This window comes from Fukomys damarensis, unplaced genomic scaffold, assembly GCF_012274545.1.
Source record: "Fukomys damarensis isolate Sample0158 unplaced genomic scaffold, DMR_v1.0_HiC HiC_scaffold_19, whole genome shotgun sequence".
NCBI classification, from domain to species: domain Eukaryota; kingdom Metazoa; phylum Chordata; class Mammalia; order Rodentia; family Bathyergidae; genus Fukomys; species Fukomys damarensis.
In genome coordinates this window covers 10,799,455-10,823,434 of record NW_022900931.1, presented here as the reverse complement: position 1 = coordinate 10,823,434, position 23,980 = coordinate 10,799,455, and the positions used below count along the sequence as shown (strand labels likewise).

General features: G+C 40.2%; 2 protein-coding genes and 1 pseudogene across 2 annotated transcripts in view; 2 read left to right on the top strand and 1 right to left on the bottom strand.

The window, feature by feature from the left end:
• Dusp16 (dual specificity phosphatase 16) overlaps positions 1–23,980 on the top strand; it is a 173,567-nt gene that overhangs the window by 31,853 nt on the left and 117,734 nt on the right. The gene's annotated exons all lie outside the window — the stretch shown is intronic.
• Crebl2 (cAMP responsive element binding protein like 2) overlaps positions 5,745–23,980 on the bottom strand; it is a 21,910-nt gene continuing 3,674 nt past the window's right edge. The window contains exons 2-4 of the mRNA XM_010638391.3: positions 12,558–12,755; positions 11,107–11,251; positions 5,745–8,709 (exon numbers count right to left, since the gene is read on the bottom strand). Of these exons, the coding sequence (XP_010636693.1) occupies positions 8,705–8,709; positions 11,107–11,251; positions 12,558–12,755 (348 nt within the window). The 3' untranslated portion in view covers positions 5,745–8,704. The remainder of the gene's footprint in view (positions 8,710–11,106; positions 11,252–12,557; positions 12,756–23,980) is intronic.
• LOC104872222 lies at positions 13,138–13,981 on the top strand (annotated as a pseudogene).

Sequence of the window (23,980 nt, the reverse complement as noted above, 5' to 3'; positions counted from 1 at the left end):
GATGCAGCTCAGTGCAAAGGTACTGGTTCAATCCCTAGTACCACAGTAAATAAATGAAAAATAAAATATAAGTGAGAAATAAAATATGAATTACTTTTTTTTTTTCCTTCGGTACCAGGAATCGAACTCTGGCCCTTGCATTTGTGAGGCAGGCAGCAGAACCACTGAGCCAATCCCCAACCCTACTTTTTATTTTTTTGAGTCAGGATCTTGCTGTTTTTCCCAGGCCAAACTTGAACTCCTAGGCCAGTGATGGTGAACCTTTTAGAGCTCTCAGTGATAACAAACAGCCTTCTATAGCATACGTTTCATAGATTTGCCTCCACTGTCGAGGTTTAAGTGATCCTCCTGCCTCAGCCTCCTGTCTCCATTGATTTAAAGCATAACCTTAAATCATAGAGTATTTACAGCAACTTGTGGATTCTTTATTTCATCGGTCCATCTATTCATATATCAGGACCTACCTCCCTTAACTACAACAGTTTTATAATTATCTAATATTTGTATAGTCAATTATTCCTTTCTCTGTCTCTCTCTCTTTTTTTTTGCAGTACTAGGGATCAAACTCAGGACTTTGTGCTTGCAAGGCAGGTGTGGTGCCATTAAGCTAAATCCCCAGTCCCTTCCTCATTCTTTATTATAAAATCTGCCTGTTCTTATGGCGGGTGCCATGGTACACACCTGTAATCTCAACTACTCAGGTGGCTGAAGCAAAAGGATCACAAGTTTGGGGCCACCGTGGGCAATTTAGTGAGAGCTTCCTTCAAAACAGGGAGTGGGAGGGGCCAGGGATTTAGCTCAGAGGTCCCACCACTTGGCACAAGGACCCAAGTTCAATCCCCAATACCAAAAGAAGGGTGGGGGGAGTGGGAACTAGGGAAGTAGCTCAATGGTAGAGCACCTCTTGATTCAATTCTTGGTACCAGAAAATAAAAAGAATCTGAGCCGGGTGTGGTGGCACACACCTATAATCCAAGCACTTGGGAGGCCAAGGCAGGAGAATCACTGTGAGTTCGAGACCAGCCTGGGATACACAGTGAATTCCAGGTCAGCCTCAACTACATAGTGAGACCCTGTCTAAAAAAAAAAAAAAAAATTGACTATTACTTATATTTTCGTATAAACTTTAGAAGCCAGGCAGGGTGGTGCACACCTGTAATCACAGCACACAGAAGACTGGGGCAGAAGGATCGCCATGAGTTCAAGGCTAGCCTGGAACGCATAGTGAGTTCAAGGCCAGCCTGAACTACATAGTGAGATCCTGTCTCAAAAACAAAAATAAAAACAGAAGCAAAACACTTTAAAATCAGCCTCTATAATACGGAAGTATTCAAAAATATATTTCATCAGGCCATGGAAGGACCTAATAAACTATCCCTATGCAATACTTTCATATATTCTCTGACTACTAGACTTCAGTACACCATGTTCATATTGTATTTGTGAAGAATGCTGAATAAATTCTGCCACCTGTGAGTCTTTGAGCTTCCAATGTATAAGCTCTGACTATCCTCTAGTCAGCTGCTCTCCAAAGGAGGACATGACTGGTGTGTGCTTAATAAATTAAATTACATCCAGGTTCGCTTTCTTTAGATTCTACCAAATTCACCTAGATTGGAATTTAGGGGGTTCTCCCAAAGGTCAGTCATGTTTTATTGAAGATCTCTTGTTTTGTTGTTGTTTTTTTGGTACTGGGGATTGAACTCAGGTTCTTGCACTTGCAAAGCAGGCACTGGAACCACTGAGCTAAATTCCCAGCCTGCAGATCTCTTGTTTTATTCCATAGACATCTCACTACACTGCATTCATTTGTTGTGGTAGACATTGATGGCTGATACCTGTTAGTCAGCCTTCCATCACTGTGACAAAATGCCTGCCATCAACAACTTAAAAGATGAAAGATAATGTTGGCTCACAGTTCAGGGCTTTCAGCCCATGGTCTGCTGGCTCCATTGCTTTTAGTCTTGTAGAAAGGCAGAATCATGGCAGGTGCGTGTGGCAGAGGAAAAGCTGCTGACCTCATGGCTGCCAGGAAGCGGAAGGTGAAAGATCCGAAGAGGAAAGGGGTCAGGAACCACATTAGTTTCTTCACATAGGCCCCACTCCTGTTTCCTTCACCTCCGAGTTCTGCTATCAAATCACGCTCTCATCAGGGATCTGATGTCCTCATGAGCCATCACCTCTGAACACTGCTGCATGGGGGACCAAGCCCTCAATGCATGCATCTGCAGGGAACACTTCGTATTTAAACCATAGCTTCTTAACGGCCGTTCCTTCTCCTTCCATGCTAATAGAACACTGATTCTGTTCAGGTGTGAAATGACAGCGAGGGTAGGGAAAGTAAATTTAGGACACTGATGGTGAACGCTTTAGAGCTTTCAGTGAGAATAGCTGGTTGCAGCATGCTTGCCCGAGTTTCAGCACCACAGGTTTAGGGGATTTTGTTTTGTCCAAATCAGTAATGTAATTCTACTCTCTCTTGCCAGTGACTGTATTAGAGATAGGGGTAGATATAGAGATGGCTATCTATTTTACAATGAGATGTAAAAATAAATCCGTTGAGGGGGTTTAGGGCAGGTTTTTCTCTGATAAACTGAAGCAGGCAACGCAATGCAAACCTTCTTCTTGGACCATGGTTGTGAGAGAATGATGCCTGCAGCTGTGGCAGTCACCCCACAACCATGGAGGGTGAAAGCCTGTCTGCTGAGGACGGAAGAGCAGAAGGAAGCAAAGATCCAGGGTCCTTAACCATGACGCTGAGCCACTTTCGATTTGCCATGTGCGCCTGGATTGTTTGTGTCGATTTTAGTCGGGTATTCTCGTTGCTGCCGAGCCTCCGACGGATACCTCATCCTCAGACCATATAGTTTATCCACTGTTGGGAAAGAGATGCTCATACATGCTCACAACAGCCAATTGGTAAATTTTCAAAAATTCTTGGAGCTGGTTGACAAGTAGCTTCAAATCAACCACAGTGGCAATATTCCCAGAAATCAGCAAATACTACCAATCATGTATTCCCTAAAAGAGCCAATTAAACACCTACCACTCACAAGCTGGTTACATCTTGTTTTGTTAACTGAAAAAAAATGTTCCCGAAAGGCCATGCTTACTCAAAATGCCATTGTATATATTAGTCTTGTGGGGATAATAATCCATTCTCACACTGATAACAAGTAGAGTGGATCTGAACTGTTTGTGTCACCCCCTCCCCCAGGCACATAATGATGGGCTCAATGATTTGTAAAACCTTCCCTCCACTAGAGGTGTAATAGTTTACAGGACTCTTGTGATGAGCCCCTTGTTTTGTGCTTCATGTACATCTAGCTAGGTACCCATCTACAGTCTGGGTCACCATCCCCTGAGCTCCAAGACGCTGTGGTTTGTTTCCTACAATCTGTGTGCTTCTGATCAGTATTCAAGGCCCCTTCACCCCACCATGCCTGGGGTGCTCCACGTTAGCCCACTCTGGGAAGAGGAGTGATTTACTATAACCCAGCTTCAAAGCATTTTCCTGCCTATTCCTAGGTAGAGTTCTTACTCTGCCTGCTTGCAAACTCATGGGCACGCAGACTTCTCCTTTATGGCCTGGACAGGTAGAAAGGTGAGGCTACTCTAACAAGAAAGGTGGATTTGTTCACATCCATCTTCTGCTTGACTCCTACATGAACATCTTCCTTCTGGAAGAAGCCTTGTCTTTCTTCTGGCTTTCTTTCCTCCTGACTTGACACTGTTCTTCCTATGTGACAGAGGGGACTCATTGGAGGTCGTTCTGGCCTGGAAAGGGGCAGGTGTAAGGGGTGTTACTAACCTTGTACCTTCTTTTCCTGTGGCACTGACAGGTATGGTCTTCATTCCATTGAACTGTTAAGGGCTACAACTCAGTGTGGACTTGGGATGGCCTTTGGCCTATCTGGCTCTGGGGGTTTCTGGCCCTTTGCTTAGGGCAAGGAGCTGTTGTGTCCCCCTGCTCAGTTCCATGCCCAACAGTTCATTTACCTCCTCGTCCTCTCTAGAGTGGGACTAGGTATTTCTCTGTGACCCTTAACAGTTTGTGATCACAACTGTCTTGTGAAATAATCTGAATTTGCTATGGGCACTGGCAAGCTGCTTATACCCTTATGAGTTCCTCCAGCTCTCCAAAAAACCAAAAACTTTTTGGTTTTTGGTTTTTTGGTACCAGGGATCAAATTCAGGACCTTGTGCTTACAAGGCAGGCACAGTGCCACTGAGCTAAATCCCGGCCCTCAGTCATACTTTTGGCCCCCCTAGTGTGCTGGTGCTGGTCAGGGCCATCTGCTAGCCTAAACTGAAAAAGGTGTGTTGGAAACTGACTCTGGTGGGTGGGACCCGTACTTATAGCATTTATTGATCTCTACAGTGTAAGCACTGCTATGCTGTCGCTGACTAAAGCTACCAACCTACCACTGCTGAGTGTGGAACTGGGAGGAGATATATGTAACCAGCTCTCCTTTTAGAAACCAGCAAAAACCAGCCACAACACACCATTGTTTTGTACATTTTTTCAAAAAGATGCCCCCAAGGTTCCTAGTAATGCCAGCCATATGCCCTTGCTACGTGCCCCACTTCCCTCCTGACGCCGTATTAGCGAAGCAGCTGTACTTGTAATCCTAAAGGCTGAGGGTAGTTTGACCCACGTTGTACTCACACTGTGACTTTATTCTGTGAACTACCCAACAAAAGGCTTCAGTGGCAACCGACCCCTCCTGTCTCTCAGAAGCTATTCTTATTGCCCAATAAACTGTTCCTACTCTTTTATTTTCCTTTTTGATTGTTTTGGTACTGGGGATTGAACTCAGGACCTTACACATGCAAGGCAGGCAACAGAACCACTAAGCTAAATCCTGGGCCCTGTTCCTACTCTTTTTTAAAAAGGTACCTCCTGGGTAGATGGAAGAATTAAGCATGGTACCCTCTTTGGGCAAATTACAAAAAGTCACCTCTTCTGGGCAGACCTGCACCACACTCATACTGATGAGCAGTGGCACAGACCTCTTCCTCTGCACATGACTTGCTGAGGGGAATGTATACCAGATACGAGTTCAGACCCCTTTACCTCCTTAACTGGCTGCCTTTCTGCAGTGCACAACCAGCAGAGCCTTACATGGCAGTCCTTGCTCTGATTCATAGTCATTCTGTAGTTCAGTAAAATGGATGAAATAAAGGAAAAAACCCAACTTACATAGCCTGAAAATCTACTTTATGTGGATGATTACAGGATAACATTGCCAGTAACATTAGTTGTTCTTAAAATTAGCCTAATTAATGGAAGGCCATTACTGCTAAAAAGAGCCTCCAACTATACAATCCCAAGGACAGATACAATACAGCTTAAAAACCTTGGGAAATATGATACCTGCAATACTACAGACCCCCATTCATTAAATAAATATATTTATCTCTAATGGCTTAAACCCTCACTATAGTGAAGCATAATGTGAATATTTAAATTTAATGTAGTTTGGTACCATTTAACAAGCAGTTTCTCCTAACTCCTATGTAGCTTACCAATTACTCTATGAAAGATATTTCCCCCCTTTTTTACAGATGAAGAAACAGGCTGAGGATTAGGATAATTTAAGATGACTCAGAAAATGGACCCAGAACCAATTTTTCTGTCTATATCCTACCTACTTTTTCACTAGAGTAGGCTTACACATATATATTTCAGTATTGCAAAACAGACAATTTGAGATGCCTCTGGTGAACATTTTATTTTTCATAAAAATATAATTGTACAATGCTCTTCAGAGAAAGAAAAATTCTTTCAATGCCCCCAAATACCATGTGGTTTAATAATCCTCCTTTAAAAAAGCAAATATATAATAATATGCAACTGATTTCTTGTGAAATACAGCATTTACATTTTTTAAGTTTTGTCTTTTACTAAAGATAAATCCAGTTTAAACCTGTACTTTTTGTAATTAACCAAATCAGATTTATCATAATTAAGTGATGTTAAAATAAAATGCTAAATGATGGTGCTAAGTCCTGTCAGCTGGCAAAAGTGATATGAATTTGCTGCAGTAAGATAGTTCTGATTTAGACACAGCAGAAAGATTTTAGATAAAATAGAAAACAATTTAAGAACTTCCAACTATATCCTAAAATTTGACCTGGTAAGATTTATTACATTCAGTTTCTCTAAAACATGAGAAGTGGATGCTAAAACAGTAACAGAATATGATCTGAATACACAAACATATTTTTCCCCTTTACCTTTCTTTCTTTGGGGAAAAAAAGGAGAAGAAAACATGACTCAGAGGGCAGCTCCTTCTCCTGAGAGCCCAAGTTCCCTCACCACCCCATCCTCTCTCAGCCTTGCTATCATCACAGGTAAGCAAGGGACTGCAGTGTGCTGTGTCTTCACTGGGTGGGGAAGGAAGCGCCAGTCGTCTTAGTGATACTAACACGCCTCAGAGTGGCCAAAGCGTTCAGTCAGTACAGTATTCAAAGCAATCAAAACATTCCTTATAAAGACCAGCAAACATTCTCTTGGTCTGATCTACTCCAAAATACCAGACAGGTTCAGGAGTAAACTCAAATAAATTGTAACTTATTTTCACCCAAAATTACACATCCTCTACCAGAGGACAAAGTCACTGCCCTTGTAAGGATACTAGGGGCGAGGGGAAGAAGCTCGAACGACCTGTAATTTAGAATTATAACCAGAGAAGACATCCTTCAAGCACAATGGAGACATTCCATTGAAGAGCCACATGCATTTTGGAATGTTTGCTTTGAAAAGAACACTTCTGGGGAACTCAAAAGGTACTGGATCAAAGCAAAAGTCAGTCTTGGGTGGTTTTGTAAAATAAAATTACACAATTGAGTAGACTAGGGGGCAAAAACATGCCCAATTACAATCTGGACAGCTACATTTAAAACATTTAAATTCTGAATGCCTGAATAGCAACAGTCCTTTACCTACATTATGGTCCTAAGAAGACATTAATTAAATACCCTTAAACTTCCAATCTTCCAAAACTCAGAGAAATTCAACAAGGTGGGCTAGTGGCATATCAGTAGTCACACTCAACCAGCCTGAAGATGAGTTTGCAACCGAAGTACAAGAGGTCTTCAGAACTCAGGCTACAGGAGGCACCTAATTCAAAGGCATGGCCTGAGAGAAGGGGGAAAAGTCCCTTCTGGTCTTAAACTATGTGGTCCGTCTAGTGTTCCACCTCATAGACAAGCTGTACTGCAGTATCTCCTCTTACACTGCTGGGTTACGACAATACACACCTTGTTTGGAAGCCAAATATTTGCTGCACTAGACTGAAGAACAATGATAATTTAGCAGCAACAGGGAACACAACTCCTGCTTTAACTATGGGAAAGGGAAGAGAAGGTGATAAAGTGTCTCACTGGGGAATTAAAAATATTCCTCATTCTATCTCTGTGTGTGTATCATATGATGAGCTTCGTTCCTCAACCAGTCTGCTTGGTGGTCAGGTAGACAGCAAATGCCACTGCGATGAGAACTGCAAAGAACTTTGCCCTTCTGCACCTCCCTGAAGCCTACTGGCTGCAGTGCGAGTACAACTCCAGCGCCAGTGCTGAGCTCCACAGAGAGCCATGGGCTGAACCAGATGCTCAGCCACAGTGTGCTTCTTTCAGGCTGGGGACACATTCATAAGGAAACCCGAGTCAGGGAAGACATCAAGTATTCAGCTAATGGCTAAAGCCACTAGACTCGCCCATTGCTTTGCCTCTTGTTTTGCTCTAGATCTCAAAGCAGAAACTCAATCTCAGCAGCTAGTTTCATCCTATTTTCTTCAGAAAAGTTCTCCAATGTAGTAGAATACACAAGACAATGCATGTGAACATTCACTCCTGTCCTCCCCACAAACATCTATAAATATACAATAGAAACACATGTACGTACTCACATATTCTAGGCTGTCAATGTTATGTATGCTGTCGAAATGCCTGAAAGGTAACTTCTTGCTTAAAAACAAAATGTGACGAATTATTCTCCATGTATGGATTTGGCCCTAGCAAACTTTATAAATATAGTTTAATAATAAGACAGCAACAAAAGTTTTAAGCAGAGGCTGTCTTGAGGGTTTTCTTGATGAATTTTGGTAACATGTACATTATTTAAAACAGGCATTTCACTATGGACTATAAAAATAGAAATGTACATATTTGTTAATACAGATTCACAGCTTATGCTGGAATGGCTCACAGGAGAAATCATGGTTCATGCAGAAAATAAACATTACTCAAGTAAGTACAAAGAAATAATATTAGGTCCATAAAGGCTGAGAATTTACAATCAGTAATCAGCCTATTTGGTTTCTTTTTGTAGGGCAATCAAAAACATGTAAGGAGACACCTAAACATATATACACATACAATTATAGGAATTACATGTTAAGAATATAAATTAACCAATAAAGTGATGTGGAATTAAGGTGCAAAAATACAATCTTTACCCATTTTCCTCTACTACTGTGTTTTCAAGCCTCACCACATGTTATATGTCATGGATAGTAATACAGAATGTAAAGTTTCTAAGTGCTGAAAGTTAAAGCAAGATCTTTTGTGACCTATAATCACTCATTTTGGTAGAAACTGAAGTAGGTGGTACATTGTGCCAAGCATAAGAGTGCCTATTCGTCCTCCATGGAAATTAGAATATTGGCTTCAGTCACTGTTCCATCATTCTATATGATCTTCACCCTGAAAAAATATATTCACCACTGTAAGAATGTTTCGAAAGTCAACAAAATTTGGTTAATCTGTTTTTAAGTGCATGTAATAGGGGAGTGGTTTCGTATCTATAGGAAGGTTGTTTTTAGATTAAGGTCCAATGTTACCCCATCTAATAAGTTATCAAAAAAGCTAATTACTTCAGTTACATAAAATTTCTAAAAGACAAGAATTAAGGGGCTGGGAATGTAGCTCAGTGGTAGTGTTTGCCTAGCATGTGGATGGGTTTGATCCCCATCATACACACACACACACACACACACGCGCGCGCGCACGCACACACACACACACACACACACACACACGGACTCCCAGAGCAGACATTTCCTTCAAATTATTTCAAGTGCTCCAGAGTAATCACAGTCTTAAAGAAAAGACCTGATATCTTCATTCTAAAATCTTTAGTTTCTTCAACAAATGGTGCTGGGACAACTGGATATCCACATGTATAACACATGGATCCTGACCTCACACTATACAGAAGATATACCCCAAGAGGATTAACAATCTAAACAAAAAATAAAGCCATAGAATTCTTAGACAAAAAAGTAGAGGTAACTCTTCACAACTTTGGACTTGGCAGTAGAGACTTAGATATAACAGCAAAAGCATAAGCAACAAAGGAAAAAAAGATAAATGACCTCATCAGAATTAAAATATTCTGTGTATTAAAGGACTCTAACAAGAAAATGGAAAGACACCTTAAAGAATGGAAGGAACTTCTGCAAATCATGTGTCTAATAAGTCTAATATCCAGAGTAAGTCAAGAATTCTTAAAAATCAACACAACAGAAAACAACCCAGTTAACACACTGAGTCTCAGCTGCCCAAGAGAATCAGGTAGAAGAATCATTTGAGCCCAGAGCTCAGATCAGCATGGACCACACAGTGAGACTCTCTTAGAAAAAAAAAAAAAAAAAAGAATAGAACAAGTGCCAATGAGATGTGGAGAAATTGGAACAGTCATACACTGCTGGTAGGAAAGCGAAATGTTTCAGTCACAGTGGAAAACAGTTTGGCAATTCTTCAAAAAGTTCCACAGAGAATTTCCATATGCTTAGCAATTTGACTCCTAGATATATGCACAAAAGAATTGAAAACACACATGTTCAGAGTAGTGGTGTTCACAACAGTCAAAAGGTAGAAACAAATGTCCTTCAATGGACGAATGAATCAACAGCTGTGGTAACTGCACCTAAGAATATTTGACCATAAAGAGAAAGGATATAATGATACATGCTGTAATGTGACTGAGCCTTGAAACCACTGTGCTAGATAAAAGCCACACACGAAAAGTCACATAACACGACTGCATTTATATGAAATAACTAGAATAGGTAAATCCAGAGACAGAAAGCAGATTCATGGTTGCCAGGGGTTAGGAAAGAGGTGGGTAAAGGAAATATCTGCTTAATAGGTTTAGGGTTCTCTTTTGGGGTGATTAAATATAACTAGACAGAGGTAAGAGTTTAGTTGTACAACGTTGTGAATATACTAAATGCTTCTGAATTTTTACTTTTAAATGTTTTTTAAATGGTTCATTTTAAATTATACGAATTTCATCTCAATTAAAAAAAATCCTGGGCTGGGGATGTGGCTTAGTGCAACAGCATTTGCTAAGTCTTGGGATTGATCCCTTGTATCACACAACATACACACACACACACACACACTCACACACCACAAAATAACCAACTTACAGCGATGGACTGCTGTACTAGAGAGAGCCTGGACTGGTAAGGACCAGCTCTACCACTGCAGCTGTGTGACTCTGGGCATCTTACCCAGCCCCTCTGCTACTTCTCAACAATAAAAATCAGAATTATACCTTTTCTTCTTTTGATGCAGAGGATTGAAGCCAGGGCCTCATACGTACAAATTATGTTTTATCACTGAGCTACACTCCCGGCCCAAAAAGTACAGTTCTTTAAAACAACTATTGGAGTCAATATTTAAGATAAATGAGGGGCCGGGGATTTAGGTCAGCGGTTCGGTGGCCTGCCGTGCAAGCGCAAGGACCCGAGTTCAATCCCTGGTACCAAAAAAAAAAGAAAAGATAAATGTAAGTGAAAGTACTTTATAAGCTATAAAAATTCAAATAAAAGGCACTATTATTAACAATAAGTAGATCAATTAGTGCCATTCCCACTACCTGCTTTTAAAATTTCCATAAATTTATCGGTTGCTCTTTACAGAACTCATGTACAATGCATTTCAGTATTTGAAATCTAATACCATTTCACTTGCTAATAAGTGTATCACAAACATCAACAACTAATTGTATTTAAAGACACACCAAGAAAATGGTCGGTAGAGGCCCTACCTGGATACATCTCTAAAGCATAGCCTCCCACAGACTGTACTCACAGGAGTTGCTGTTAGCATCTGGCTTCCCGGGCTTGCCGTGCCTGGTTGAGTTCTGCTGAGATTTGTTCTGCTCTTCTCCAGTAAGGAGGGCCTTAATTTCAGAAGGGATTTTTCCTTGGTCCATTGCCATGCACCACTGCTTGTACTGAAATATACAAAATATATGTAAGTAAAAATGTTAAGGAAACACTGGTAGAAATTCTAGACGTGACTAGAGTCCAGTGAGCTTCTGAGAATTGCACACTCCGTGGTGTGACCTATTTATCACCTAGGGCTCGCATGAGATCTGCTTTCAGAAGGCTGGAGAAAACTGCTGCTGAATCTTTCCATGATGTAGAGTTCTGCTCAGGTTAAAGAGGCCCCATTAATTAGGATTTATCTCATTTTTATAACTGTCACTGTATTATTTCTACTTCCAAAATAAAGAAATTTTAGTAATTTCCATTTTCTCTTTCACAAACATTCATTAAGCATTTACCTGGTAGGAGATATATATATATATATACTACTGTTAGGTATATGATAGAGATACTGTACTATGGACTTGGAAAAAAATACAAGATAAAGTACACCAGAGTCTGCCCAGTGCCTTATACTGCAGAAGGTATGAAATCATTTATATCATAGGCTATAAAAAATCTGCTTCAGGGCCAGGAATGTTGCTAAGAGGTGCTATGCTTGTCTAGTAAGCACAAGGTTCTGAGTTTGATTCCTGGTACCAGGAACAAAAAAATTAGCTGTATAGCATACATCTAGATATCTAGTGTATATACTATCCACATCCTTCTTCATGTCCTCTCTCCTTATTTTCTTACTTTCTAAAAATGTGAGGTAACTGGTTTTGAAATCATTTGTAATGATCATGGCAATGCCATCTCTTTATATTCTCCTATCTCTCACCTCCTTTCTGAGGCCATAATAATGGGGTTTCAATTCGGTTTTATCTACTCGTTTTTCTGTTTCTAGAGCCACTACCCAAATTAACAAATTAATTAAATGAACAAGTAAATACAACATGGAAAATAAATAAGTTCATTTAAAGCAAATGGCATCATACTGTGCTGTTACAGTACTGTTCTGCTGTTTATTCGCTTAGCAATATATAGTGAACATCTTTCTGTAAGTACATACTGTGTGTATGCTCGCTGTGCTCTTACTGACGAAAAGAAGTGCAATTATGTGAACAGAGTGTGACTGTTTAGTCACCTCCCACTGTTGCGCCATCTGGGTTATTTTTCATTTCTTTTATCTTAAGACTTCTCTCAGTGAAAACAGTCACGTTCATTCTGCTCCATATGAAAATGTCTATTTTCCAATACCCTGGCTAACAGATTAATATTCTTTCCATTGTTTGCCAACTGGATAGCTGAAAACTGGTATCTTTATGTTTTAGTGTACATTTCTTTGCTTAATGGAGGTTGATTTTGCCTGCATTTGCTGAAAGAATTTACCATTTCCAGTTCCTCTCTCAGGGCACATATGGCTCTTTCCCGACTGGATACCAACTCTTCCAAATACTGATATCTCAGCTTTTTTCTGGCTCGGCATTCTCTTGCACTTTGCCGGCTCCTCTCAAGTTTTGCTTTCAAGTCAATTTTGGCTGGCTTCCGGCCACGTTTTCCAGGCTTCTTTACTTTGCCTCCACCCACCTTCAGTAGGAGACAAAAGGAATCATTTTTTTTCTCTTAGATTGCGAGATAGTAAAGTGACTATTACTGCATGTCAGCAAAGAGGAAATCTACAAATTATAAACAAGCAAAGCCTCTGGAACTAAGAAAGCATAATCCCATCAAATGCTTTCTGGATGTCTGCTTCACTTTCTTTTCCTGATTCTTTCAATACTACCAATATGAGGGAAGACATAATAAAATTTCTGTCATATATTTAATAATAAATTTTGAATAGTTTTAACAGTAAACTTTAGAAACCATACAGAGATGGGTAATAAAAATCAAAAGATCACCACTAAATAGTTGGTGATGAAGAATCTTTTATTGCCTTGAGAGACTAATTACAATAAACAAAGTTTAAGAATAATATTCAAAGTTGTAAGTTCATTACAGTCTCAATGTAATGAATCAATACATAGAAGAGAGTCAGAGCCAACGCCTAGACACCAGATTAGCTTTAACAGAAGAGAAATGGAGGAGCCATAGAACATCAGGATGAATTCGGGAAGGCCTGAGACCATGGAAAACTTGCCTGATCTCTACACTACTTTTCAAGGAGAGGTTGCTATGGTGACAGACAATGGAGCCTTTGTCAAAAATCCCAGGCTGTTGAAAGCAAGGTCTGGTCCATCCAACTCACATGGCATCTTGTTGGGTGGATAAGCCCCCTGAGATAGTAGATGTCAGAGACAAAGCATGGGTGAAGCTTGTTGGCTGAGAGATGTATTATGATAGGAGAAAAGTATCACTCTCCGTGAAAGTTGTCAACCAGAAGACCTGGAAAGACCTCGATCCCAACAATGTTATTATTGAACAAGAAGAGAAGAGGCTGCAATCCTTCCAGGATTACACTGGGCAGAAGATCACCCCTGAGGCCGTCCTTAACACTATCTGCAAGAAGTGTGGCTGTAAAGGCCACTTTGCAAAAGACTGTTTCATGCAACCAGGTGGGACCAAATATTCTCTGGTACTCGATGAGAAGAAGAGAAAGAAGAGGCAAAGTCAGCAGAATTTGAGAAGGCTAATCCCACAAGAAATTTGTCCAGAAAAAGAAGGAAAAGAAGAAAAAGAAACACAGAGACAGGAAATCATCTGACTCTAATACCTCAGACTCTGAGAGTGACATGAGCAAAAGGGCAAGGCACACATCAAAAGACAGCAAGGCAGCAAAGAAAAAGAAGCATAAGAAGAAACACAAGGAATGAGAGTAAAAGAGAGTAGGGGTGGGGGTAAGTGAGGGAATATGGGTCCAGGAGTTTTGTGCCCAGAAGCCCTGGCCCCTGGAGAAACTCAGTAGTGAGAATATGGCCTCCTGCCCTAGTGACTTCACTCCTACAGGAGATGGTTTCCCCTCATGCAGCAGGCAGGTTTGAGAGTTGTCAAAAGCAGCTGACCGAATGAGTTGTTTCCTTATTGCACCTGACCCCTTGGCAAGTGACCCCTGCAGCCCACCCATTTATTCACCCAACTTCCTTCACTCAGCAGGTAGTCCTTTTACCCAGTTGTCACTGCCAGAGCTGGATTCCTTTGCAGGGATCTGCGCTAAAGCCACAGGTACTGCCGTGGAGCTAAGCTTGCCGGTAGTGGGAGGAATGATTGCCCCTTCCTGTTGGACTGCCTTGGGCCAGTTGGCTGGTTGTCTCTGCCACACCCACACAGGAGCAGAGGGAAAGTGGCCATAGGAGGGAGAACGTGGTAAGAAGTGGTGCTCACTTTTGCATTCCCTCAACATGGTTCTACTGTGCTAGAAGTGACAGCCAGCGGCCACAGTAAGAAAACGATCACTTGCAATGTGACTCATTTTGTGTATGACATTCCAATAGACATCTAAGGCCAAGATCATGGCTGTACGTCTACGTATTACTGTGAGAGTCTACTGGTTCTACTTTAAGTCTCTGCTTAAATTTCTGGCACTAAATGGAAAAAAAAAATAGAAAAAAGTTAACCAAGTCAACAAAGAATTCTCTAATACGTATGATTATAAACAGCTTTTGGCAGGCTTCAGAGGTCTAATTTGGTCTAATTTTAATAGAATTAGCTTAACATGCATTGAGGCCCGATGTGTGATTCTCTAGCACTGAAAAATAAAATAAATAGATAGCTTCTTGATTAACTGATAGGGGTTTCACTATGTTGCCTAGCCTGGCCTTGAACTCCTGAGCTCAGGTAATCTTCCTGCCTCAGCCTCCCTCATAGCTAGGATTACAGGTATATACCATTGTGACTAGTTAAATTTCTTATGATATTTAAATATTTACAGTTAGAACATGCTTAGTATTTGTGAGGCCCTGCAAAACAACAACAAAAGTCAGGTGGCAAGGGTGTAGCTCAATGGTAGAGCACTTGCCTAGCACACATGAGGCCCAAGATTTAATCTCTAGCACTGGAAAAAAAAAATCAAACAAGAATTAAAGGCAGGAGACTGAACTAATGAAACTTAAGTAATCCTGGTTCTTGAGAGGCTGAGGCTAGAGGATCATGAGTTCAAGACCAGCCTGGGCTACACAGTGAATTCAAAGCTGGCCTGAACTACATAGAGAGATCTGGTGCCAAAAACAAAACAAAACTAAAACCTTCAGAGAATACAAATTTTATATCTTCAGTGTACCAACAGGAATACTGTTAAGATTTAAAGACAATTATAAAGAAGATACAATTCCCCAAGATGAATGTACACATTATGTACTAAAAACCACAAGTTGTTATAATCAGTCATCTCTGGGCAGTGTTTTGGCCACAGCTTTCAAAATGACGAAAGCCCATGTCATCTCCTTTAATGAAATTTTATCTCTAAGGATTTATTCCACAGATACACTGTCAAGATGACATGTGTGCTTATCCATTGTTGTATAGCTTGTGATAGCCAAAGGCTGAAAACATCCAAATAAGAGAGCTGTTTGGATAAACTGTGGTGCACTGGTTTGTAGTAAAAAAAGAATTTTAAAAAAAGGAGAAAAATGCAAAACCCAAATGCTGGCAAGTCACTGAAATAAACATAAAGGTCTTCTCAGGTAACAAAACTCAACAGTCAATTTCATTTGTACTCGTTTGTTTAACAATTATTAGTATAGAGCCGAGGATTTAGCTCAGTGGTTCTGCCACCTGCCTCACAAGCGCAAGGTCCTGAGTTTGATCCCCGGTACCAAAAAAAAAACAAAAAAACAAAAAAAAGTATTACTATACACCAACAATGGCAAGTACTCCCTTAAATATAAAATCATTGCTCAGTATAATGGTTAGGTTAAAAAAGTCAAACTTTCCCCTCCTCCCTTCATCCTTTCCCTCCCCTGCCAGGGTCTGAACCCTGAGCCCACACAGGATACATGAGTTCAATATGAACCAGCCATTCTCCAAACCCATCCCTATGAGGATGGCAACCACCTCTGCATGTGGTAGGGGCTCCAAGATGAGACAGGACAGGAGTGTCCTTTCCACCAATCTTAAAAGCTAGCTACGAAAGGGGCTGGGGATTTAGCTCAGTGGCTCTACTGCCTGCCTTGTTTGATCCCTGGTACCAATAAAACCCCCCAAAAACAAACAAACAAAGAATGTTAGCTGCTCCAGTACTACTGCCAAATAAGTTTCAATTTTAAACAGTTTTTCCATTATGCACCATCATGTTTTTATTCCAACGTAACAATATATTTTTCAGGAAACTTTTCAGATTCAAATAGTTGATAGCAATTGCAGGGGGTAGCCTTGTTTACCCAAATCTAACTGAAAAATTTTAAATTATGCTTATATCTCGTCAATGGCATCAGAGTATTTTGAAGTTACCCTGCATTACTATTATTTATTATTGCTACAGTTTTTGCAAAGCACTGTATCACATGGTGCTGGGAATGTGGCTAGCAGTAGAGAACTTGGCCTAGAATGCACGAGATCCTGTGTTTAATACCTAACACTACACACAAAAAAAGAAAAAAAATCAATACATTATAATATAAATTCATATCTGTAATGAAATAAATGGATAGGCTAATGACAGCTATTCTCTATGCAGTAAATGAGTCATCAATCACACAACACTAATCCAATGCCTCATGCATTGCTGTTTTTAATTAATTCAGGAGTGGCTGCCTTTGAGAAGTCAGCAAAAGAACACACTGTACTTCACAGACTTCTTTGATTTTTAAAAGAAATCTAGCAGAGTCATAAAAATCAAACAGAAGTTATAACCCTTTGTTTAGTTTTTATGGTAGCAAAATATTTGAATTGGAACTACTTTATTCCTTTTTTAAAATTAGGCAAAGTAAATGAATCCAGAGTTCCTACATGTCAACTCCTATAAAATTATATTCAAAAACATAACCACACTTCTCTAGCTCAACTTTTCTTTGGTAATAGGTTGCATTTTTGCTTTGGTGTCAGTTAAAGTCTGATAAATTTACCAGCTTTCAAGAGAGTATGTGTATCAGAGGGTCATTATAAATCTTGAGTGTACAAAGTCTAAAAGCACACTCAATAAAGAAAAAAGTATTATACAAATGTAAGTTAGTATCCTAGATGCCTGAACACCTGAACTGTATGTACTTCATGAGACGTGAGGAATGAGGAACGGACAGGGAAAGGAAGAACCAGAAGCCGAAACTGAAATCAGCCCCACAAATTCCTTAAATGCCTGGGCCAAAAAACATTCTTCCTGATTCACAAAATTTTCACAAACTCATATGTAACTGTATTATTTCCCTGCTCTCTCCTCATATTTATTTTGTGAGGGAGCATTTTAATATGGCTAAGTGACGGTATTGACTTTTATGTACCAATATAAACTCTAAATAAAACTAGGAAAGTCAAATATTGAAATTTTTGTTCTAATTTTATTTATTTCTATTGACAGAGAGCCACATGAAAATTTAAATAGTTGGCTTTGAAACTGTACCTCATTCCCCACTATCCATTTCACCTCTTTTTCCACCCCAGAATACATCTGTGAGCTGAGGACAGTGGGAAACTCTCAGAGGACCTAGGAAGGAAACTTAGCAGCAACTGACTTTTTCTTACCTTCCAGAGAACTGCTTTCATAAAGGAAGTACATTAAAGAGCTTTAAAAGTGTTAGAAGCTATTGATTATAAGCAGTCTGTTAAATACCTGTTTATGACCTTTTTTTTTTTTTGCACCAGGGATCAAACTCGGGACCTTGCACTTACAAGGCAGGCGGTGGAACCACTGAGCTAAATCCCCAGCCCTTATGACATTTTCTAAGACAAGCTAAAACTAAATGTCATGACTTTTAGAAAGTAAACCCTTGGAAGAGTGTTACATAATTCTTCATTTAAGTAAAAATAACAGATAAGAAACTTCATTTGTTAATAATAATTGGATCAGAGAAGATTGTAATTATAAGACCAATCAGAAAACTTCTTTTAAATAAACAGATTGTACTGTTATTGTGATCACAAGGAAAATTAGAAATTTCAAGATGTATAAAAGCAAAAGACAATGTACCAAAACTTAGGATACAACAAAAGCACTGCTGAGATTGAGCTGTGCATACCGATATTAAAAAAAAAAGTTGGGCACTGTGGTACCTACTTATAATCCCAGCACTTTAGAAGGCTGAGGCAGGAGGATTGCAATTTTGAGCCCAGTCTTGGCAACTTAGTAACTTGGTCAGAGCCTGTCTCTAAATAAAAATAAAAGGCTAGTGTGAAGGCAGGAGGAAAAAAAAAAAAAAAAAAGGAAAAGAGTTTTTAAATGAACAACCTAAACTTCAGAATCTAGAAAAAGAAGAGTGAATACCCAGAGCAAATAGAATGAAGGTAATAATAAATATTAGAGCAGAGATCAACTAGAGAATGGAAAAGCAACAGAGAAAATAAGTGAAACCAAAGTTCTTCAAAATAATCAGGAGCTAAACATGGTGGCACGTGCCTATAACCCCAACACTCAGAAGCCTGATGCAGGAAGATGGCCATGAGTTCAAGGCCAGCCTGAACTGCATAGCAAGACCCTGTCTCAAAAGAAAAAAAAAAAAAAAAGGAACAAACTTGGCCTTGATAAAACTAAAAAACTCTAACATCAGAACCCAGAGGATATTATTACCAACCATACAGAAATAGAAAAGGGTTATAAGGAAATGTGATGAAAAATTACATGCCAAGAAATTAGATACCCTAGATGAAATGGGCAAATTCTTTTCCAAAGTAGAAAAATACCAGTACTCCAACAGGCTGAGACAGGAGAGTCACAAGTTCAAGCCTATCCCAGGCAACTCAGTGAGTTAACAAGACTTTGTCTCAAAAATTTTTTAAAAGTCTGGGCGTGTAGTTCAGTGCAAAAGTCCTTGGTTCAATTCGATCCCGAGTACTGGGTTGAGGGGACTTCAAGAAGAAATAGAAAATCTGAATATACATATATCAAATAGACAAATAGACATAAAGTCCAGGTTCAGATGACTTCACTGATGAATTCAACAAACATTTAAAGAATTAACATTAATGCTTTGTAAATTCTTCCAAGAAATCAAAGAGATCATTTCCCAACTGGCTCTATGAGGCTAGTATCTGTCCAATAAAGAGAACCACACAAAGAAAACTATAGGCCAATATGCTTTATGAATATACATGCAAAAATCCTCAGTAAAACACTGAATTTAGCATTTTATTGACAGTGTTGTACTTCAGAAGAGGGAATTTTATGAATGAAAGTTGATTTAACATCTGGAAATCAGTGATAATACACCATATGAACAGAGAAAAGGGACCAAAACTGCATATTCATCTCAAAAAACTAAACAAAAAGTGCCTACTAGGTTTTAGGTTTTTTCCTTCAATAACTTTATTTTTTTTAGAGGCGTTTTGGGTTTACAGAAAAGTTTAGCAGAAACTACAGCTCCCGTATGATGCCACCTCTCCCCAGCCAGTTTCCCCCAAATTACACAGTAATTTGTTAGAACTGATGAACTAAACTGACTTACTGTTAATCACTGAAGTCCACAGTTGATAGGAGGATTTACTCCTGGTGTTCATTCTATAAGTTTTGCCAAATACACACTGCCATGTGTTCACCACTGCAGCATTATACAGAATACTTTCACTTCCCTTGAATTCCTGTACTCTTTGCCAGGTGTGGTGGCTCAAGCCAGTAATCCCCGCACTTGGGAGGCTGAAGCAGGAGGAGCCACAAATCTGAGTCCAGCCTGGGCTACATCGTGAGTTCAAGGCCAACCTGAACTACATGGAGACCCTGTCTCAAAAAATACAAAGTTCCTGTGCTCTGTGTATTCCTCCCTCCCCTGGAGTCATGGCAACCACTGATCTCTTTACTGTTTCTATAATTTTTCCTTTTCCAGAATGTCATATAGGTGGACTCATATACTATGTGGCCTTTTCTCTTGGCCCTTCTTTACTTCTTTCATTTGGCACTGTGCATTGAAGGCTCCTCCGTGTTTTTCTATGTGGTACTCATTTTTTTTATTGCTGAATGGTATTCCGTTGTATGAGTTTTTCATTGTTTATAACTGTCTCTTCTGGGGGTAACGAAAATATTGTAGAATTACTGATGACTGTTGCACAATGCTGTGAATGTACTAAAAATCACAGCATTGTATATATTACAAGAGTAAATTTTATGGCTGGGCGTGGTGGCACATGCCTGTAATCCCAGCACTCAGGAGGCTGAGGCAGGAGGATCACTGTGAATTCAAGACCAGCCCGGGCTACATGTTGAGTTCCAGGGCAGTCTCAACTACGTAGTAAGACCCTGTCTCAAAAAACCAAAAAGAGTAAATTTTATGATATGTGAATTATCTTTTAGAAAGCTTTTAACAATTTAATGATTGCCTAGTGAATCTTAAAAAGCAGAAAGAACCAGACATGGTGGCACATGCCTATATTCCCAGCACTTGGGAGGACTACAACAGGATGATCGCAAGTTCAAAGCCAGCCTGGGCTAAACAGCAAGTTTGAGGCCAGTGAGGGCTATAAACAAGACTTCATCTCAATAAAAGATTTTTTTTTTTAAATACTAGGGATCAGACTCAGGACTTTGTGCTTGTAAGGCAGGTGCAGTACCACTGAACTAAATCTCCAGTCGTTTTATTTTTGTTTTTGCTTTTTGGGGACCTTGCACTCCCAAAGCAGGTGGCAGTACCACTGAGCTAAATCCCCAGCCCAACAAAAGATTTTTTTTAATGCCAAAAGAATAGAAAAATGGAAGACTGCAGATGAGCCTGTAATCCCAGCTACTCAGGAGGCTAAGGCAGGAGATCACAAATTTGAAGGCTGCCTAAGCAAGTCAGGAACATTGTGTCTTACTATAATACAACGCAACACAACAGGGCTGGGGATGTAGCTCAGTGGTACAGAGTTCCTAGGTTCCACCCTAAGCCCACAAACCAAAACAAAAATCCCAAAAAGATGGCACAGAAGCTTAAGAGGACAAAGAGAATTATGGTGGGGATAAGCATGAGATTTCTAATTATGAGTCTCAAAAGGCTGAGAATTAAGATGAAATTACTGGATTTAGCCAAGAAGGGAGTCCCCGATCATTCTGCTGAACTGTTACAGTACAAGAAAGAAACCAGTCTGCAAAAGCATGAGGATGTCATAGATGGCTCAGGCTTCACTGAGAACAGGTTTAACTTTCACAGAAACAGAAGCACAATTGTAGTTACCTACTTGTCAGGAATTAACTGAGGCTTTAACTCAGGACTGTACGCTTGCCAGCCAGGCAGGGCCACTGAGCTACATCCCCAGCCCTAACGAGGCTACTTAAAATGAGGAACCCTCCAGTGTCCAGATTAAATCCTGTTCTATTCTAAACAGTCTAAAGATTTTCCATTCAGTTTAGGGTGAACAGAATAAAAACTTAAACTCAGGGCCAAATCAGGCTGCGCGGTGGGAAAGCTCTATCCACAAGGTCCTCGGTGAGGCAGTCTCTGAGAACTCCTTATAGCACCCCACCTCATAAGGTGAGTGCTACTGGCCTCCTCTTTGTCAGGGAGAGAGAAGAAAAATCATGCCTTTATTCAACAACCCTTTGCTAAATTCCTAGTTTGACCTACATACAGTAAAACATAAACAAGAAGACGGGATCACTGGCCTTAATGCATTTAGACCAGTGAAAAGAAGCAGACATGAAACAAACTAACTCTGCAGAGTAGGCTGTGGCATTTAAAGGAGTGCTGCTGTGCTCGCTTCAGCAGCACATATATTAAAGGAGTGCTGGTGGTAGAGGGATTGTGGATACATGTACACACACACACACACACACACACAAACACACACACACGTACATTTGCGTATGTGATCACTTTGCTAATGACAATTTAGTCCAGAGACTTTGAATGTCAGAGAAAGGACTAGAACCCAAGTCCTCAGATCTGCATCCCAGCAATGCTGGTCCAAAGATAACCCCAGCATCTGACTCCCCTCCACGTTCCCTCATGAACACCGAAGTCCTGGAGAAGACTTAAAACCAACAGGTGTTTCCCAGGCACTGTTGTATCGATGCTGTGCAGTCACTCATTACTCCAGCTCACCTTGATGTCAGGCAGTCACCTAAGGGGAGCGGCGAGAAGGTTCATTCACTGACACTTCAGCTTCTCCGAACTCCCCCTCTGCAACCGTGACTTAGCCAGCATGCCCAGCCACAGCCGACAATGCCAATACAGTCCTTGATCGGATCCGATTTCTCTCTGCCTTTCCACCCCTACTGCCTCCAAGTGAGTGAGGGCCCCTCACAAACAGACGGACATCTCTACCATCTCACTGTTCCTACCTCCACCTCCCTGGTCACTTTAGTATGTTTTCCTTTACTGTAAAAAAGTAATACCTGAGGGCAGAAGGCGTAGCTCAGCAATAGAGCACAGGCTTACCCAGACACGAGACCCTAGGTCTGGTTCCCAGCACTGCAGAATACATAAATAGAATGGCATTAGAATAAATAATACAGAAAAATCAGCAGTGTTTTGAAATTGATTTAAATTTAAATTGATTTAAAACCCAGAACAATTTACATAAATTGTTTTCAAAAATGCTCTTTCCTAGGGGATATAAAATCTGAAAAATCAATTAATTAAGAACTCTTAATTACTTTACCATCTCTTTGTACATATTTACATCCTAATGCTCTAATTCTGAGGGCAATTCCTAAGTTTCAAGTTGTTAAGTCTAAGGGAATTACCATATTTACTTGAAGTAAGTAGTACCAGCAACTGCAGCTAAACGAGGAAAAAAGCAGCAGGGCTTGTTTCACCTTTCTCTTAAAAACACCAAGTGAAAAGATATGTCCCACTGCTTACAGAGCAGAGTGGTGTACCTCGTCATTGCTCTTTACCACTTTAAAGAAGAAACAAAGCAAACAGAGGCACCTTCATAGGGCGTTATGGCTCTTCCCTCACAGATATAGGTTAGGCCCTTTCTCTTCTTTTATTTTTTGGATCTTCAGAAAGCATCTAAGCATCTAATGGCTACGGCTGTTCTTTCTTGAAGAATAATTTCATCTAAACATAATATTACATACACTTTAGCAATGCCTGAAATGGTACAGGTTCAGTTAGACGAGCTATATTGTCTCTGCTTCTTCCCCACCCAAGCCTCCCACAGCTGACGCATTCTGCCTACTGCCCCGCTGTTGAAACTGCCCCTGCTAGCTAGCTAGGTAGGTAAGTACATACTAGGTAAGTGTTTGACAAGGGTCTCGATACGTTGCTCAGCCTGGCCTTGAATTCCTAGGCTCAGGCAGTCCTCCTAATTCAGCTCAAGTAGCTGGAGCTATAACCATGCACTACTCTACGTGGCTTCTTGCTAGGTTTATAAGCAATTTCTTCTTTTCCAAATCCAGCGGGTACATTTTCACTATTTATTTACTTGACCTTTTCTGTAGCACCTCACATTGCATCTCTCTACCCTTAGGGATACTATGACCACAGCTCTTTTCTCTTTCCTTTTCAGTGTATTTTGCTGGGTTCTAGTCCTCAACCTCCTTTGGACATTTTAGAATTTTGGGGAGCTATGTCTCCTTCACTCTATCTTCTCTATATTTTTTGTCCTTGAGGGATTTTATGCACATTACATCAAGTATAACCTACACTGTAATAGTCTATAACATGGTCTAAAGTCCAGGTCTTTTTACTGAGCAATCTAAGGTAGTGAAGGACTCAGAAAAGTCTCATATTGAGAACTCATTGTGTAACCAAACTCTTCTGAAGACATATATATGTATGTACTTATGTATGTGTATGTGTGTGTGTGTGTGT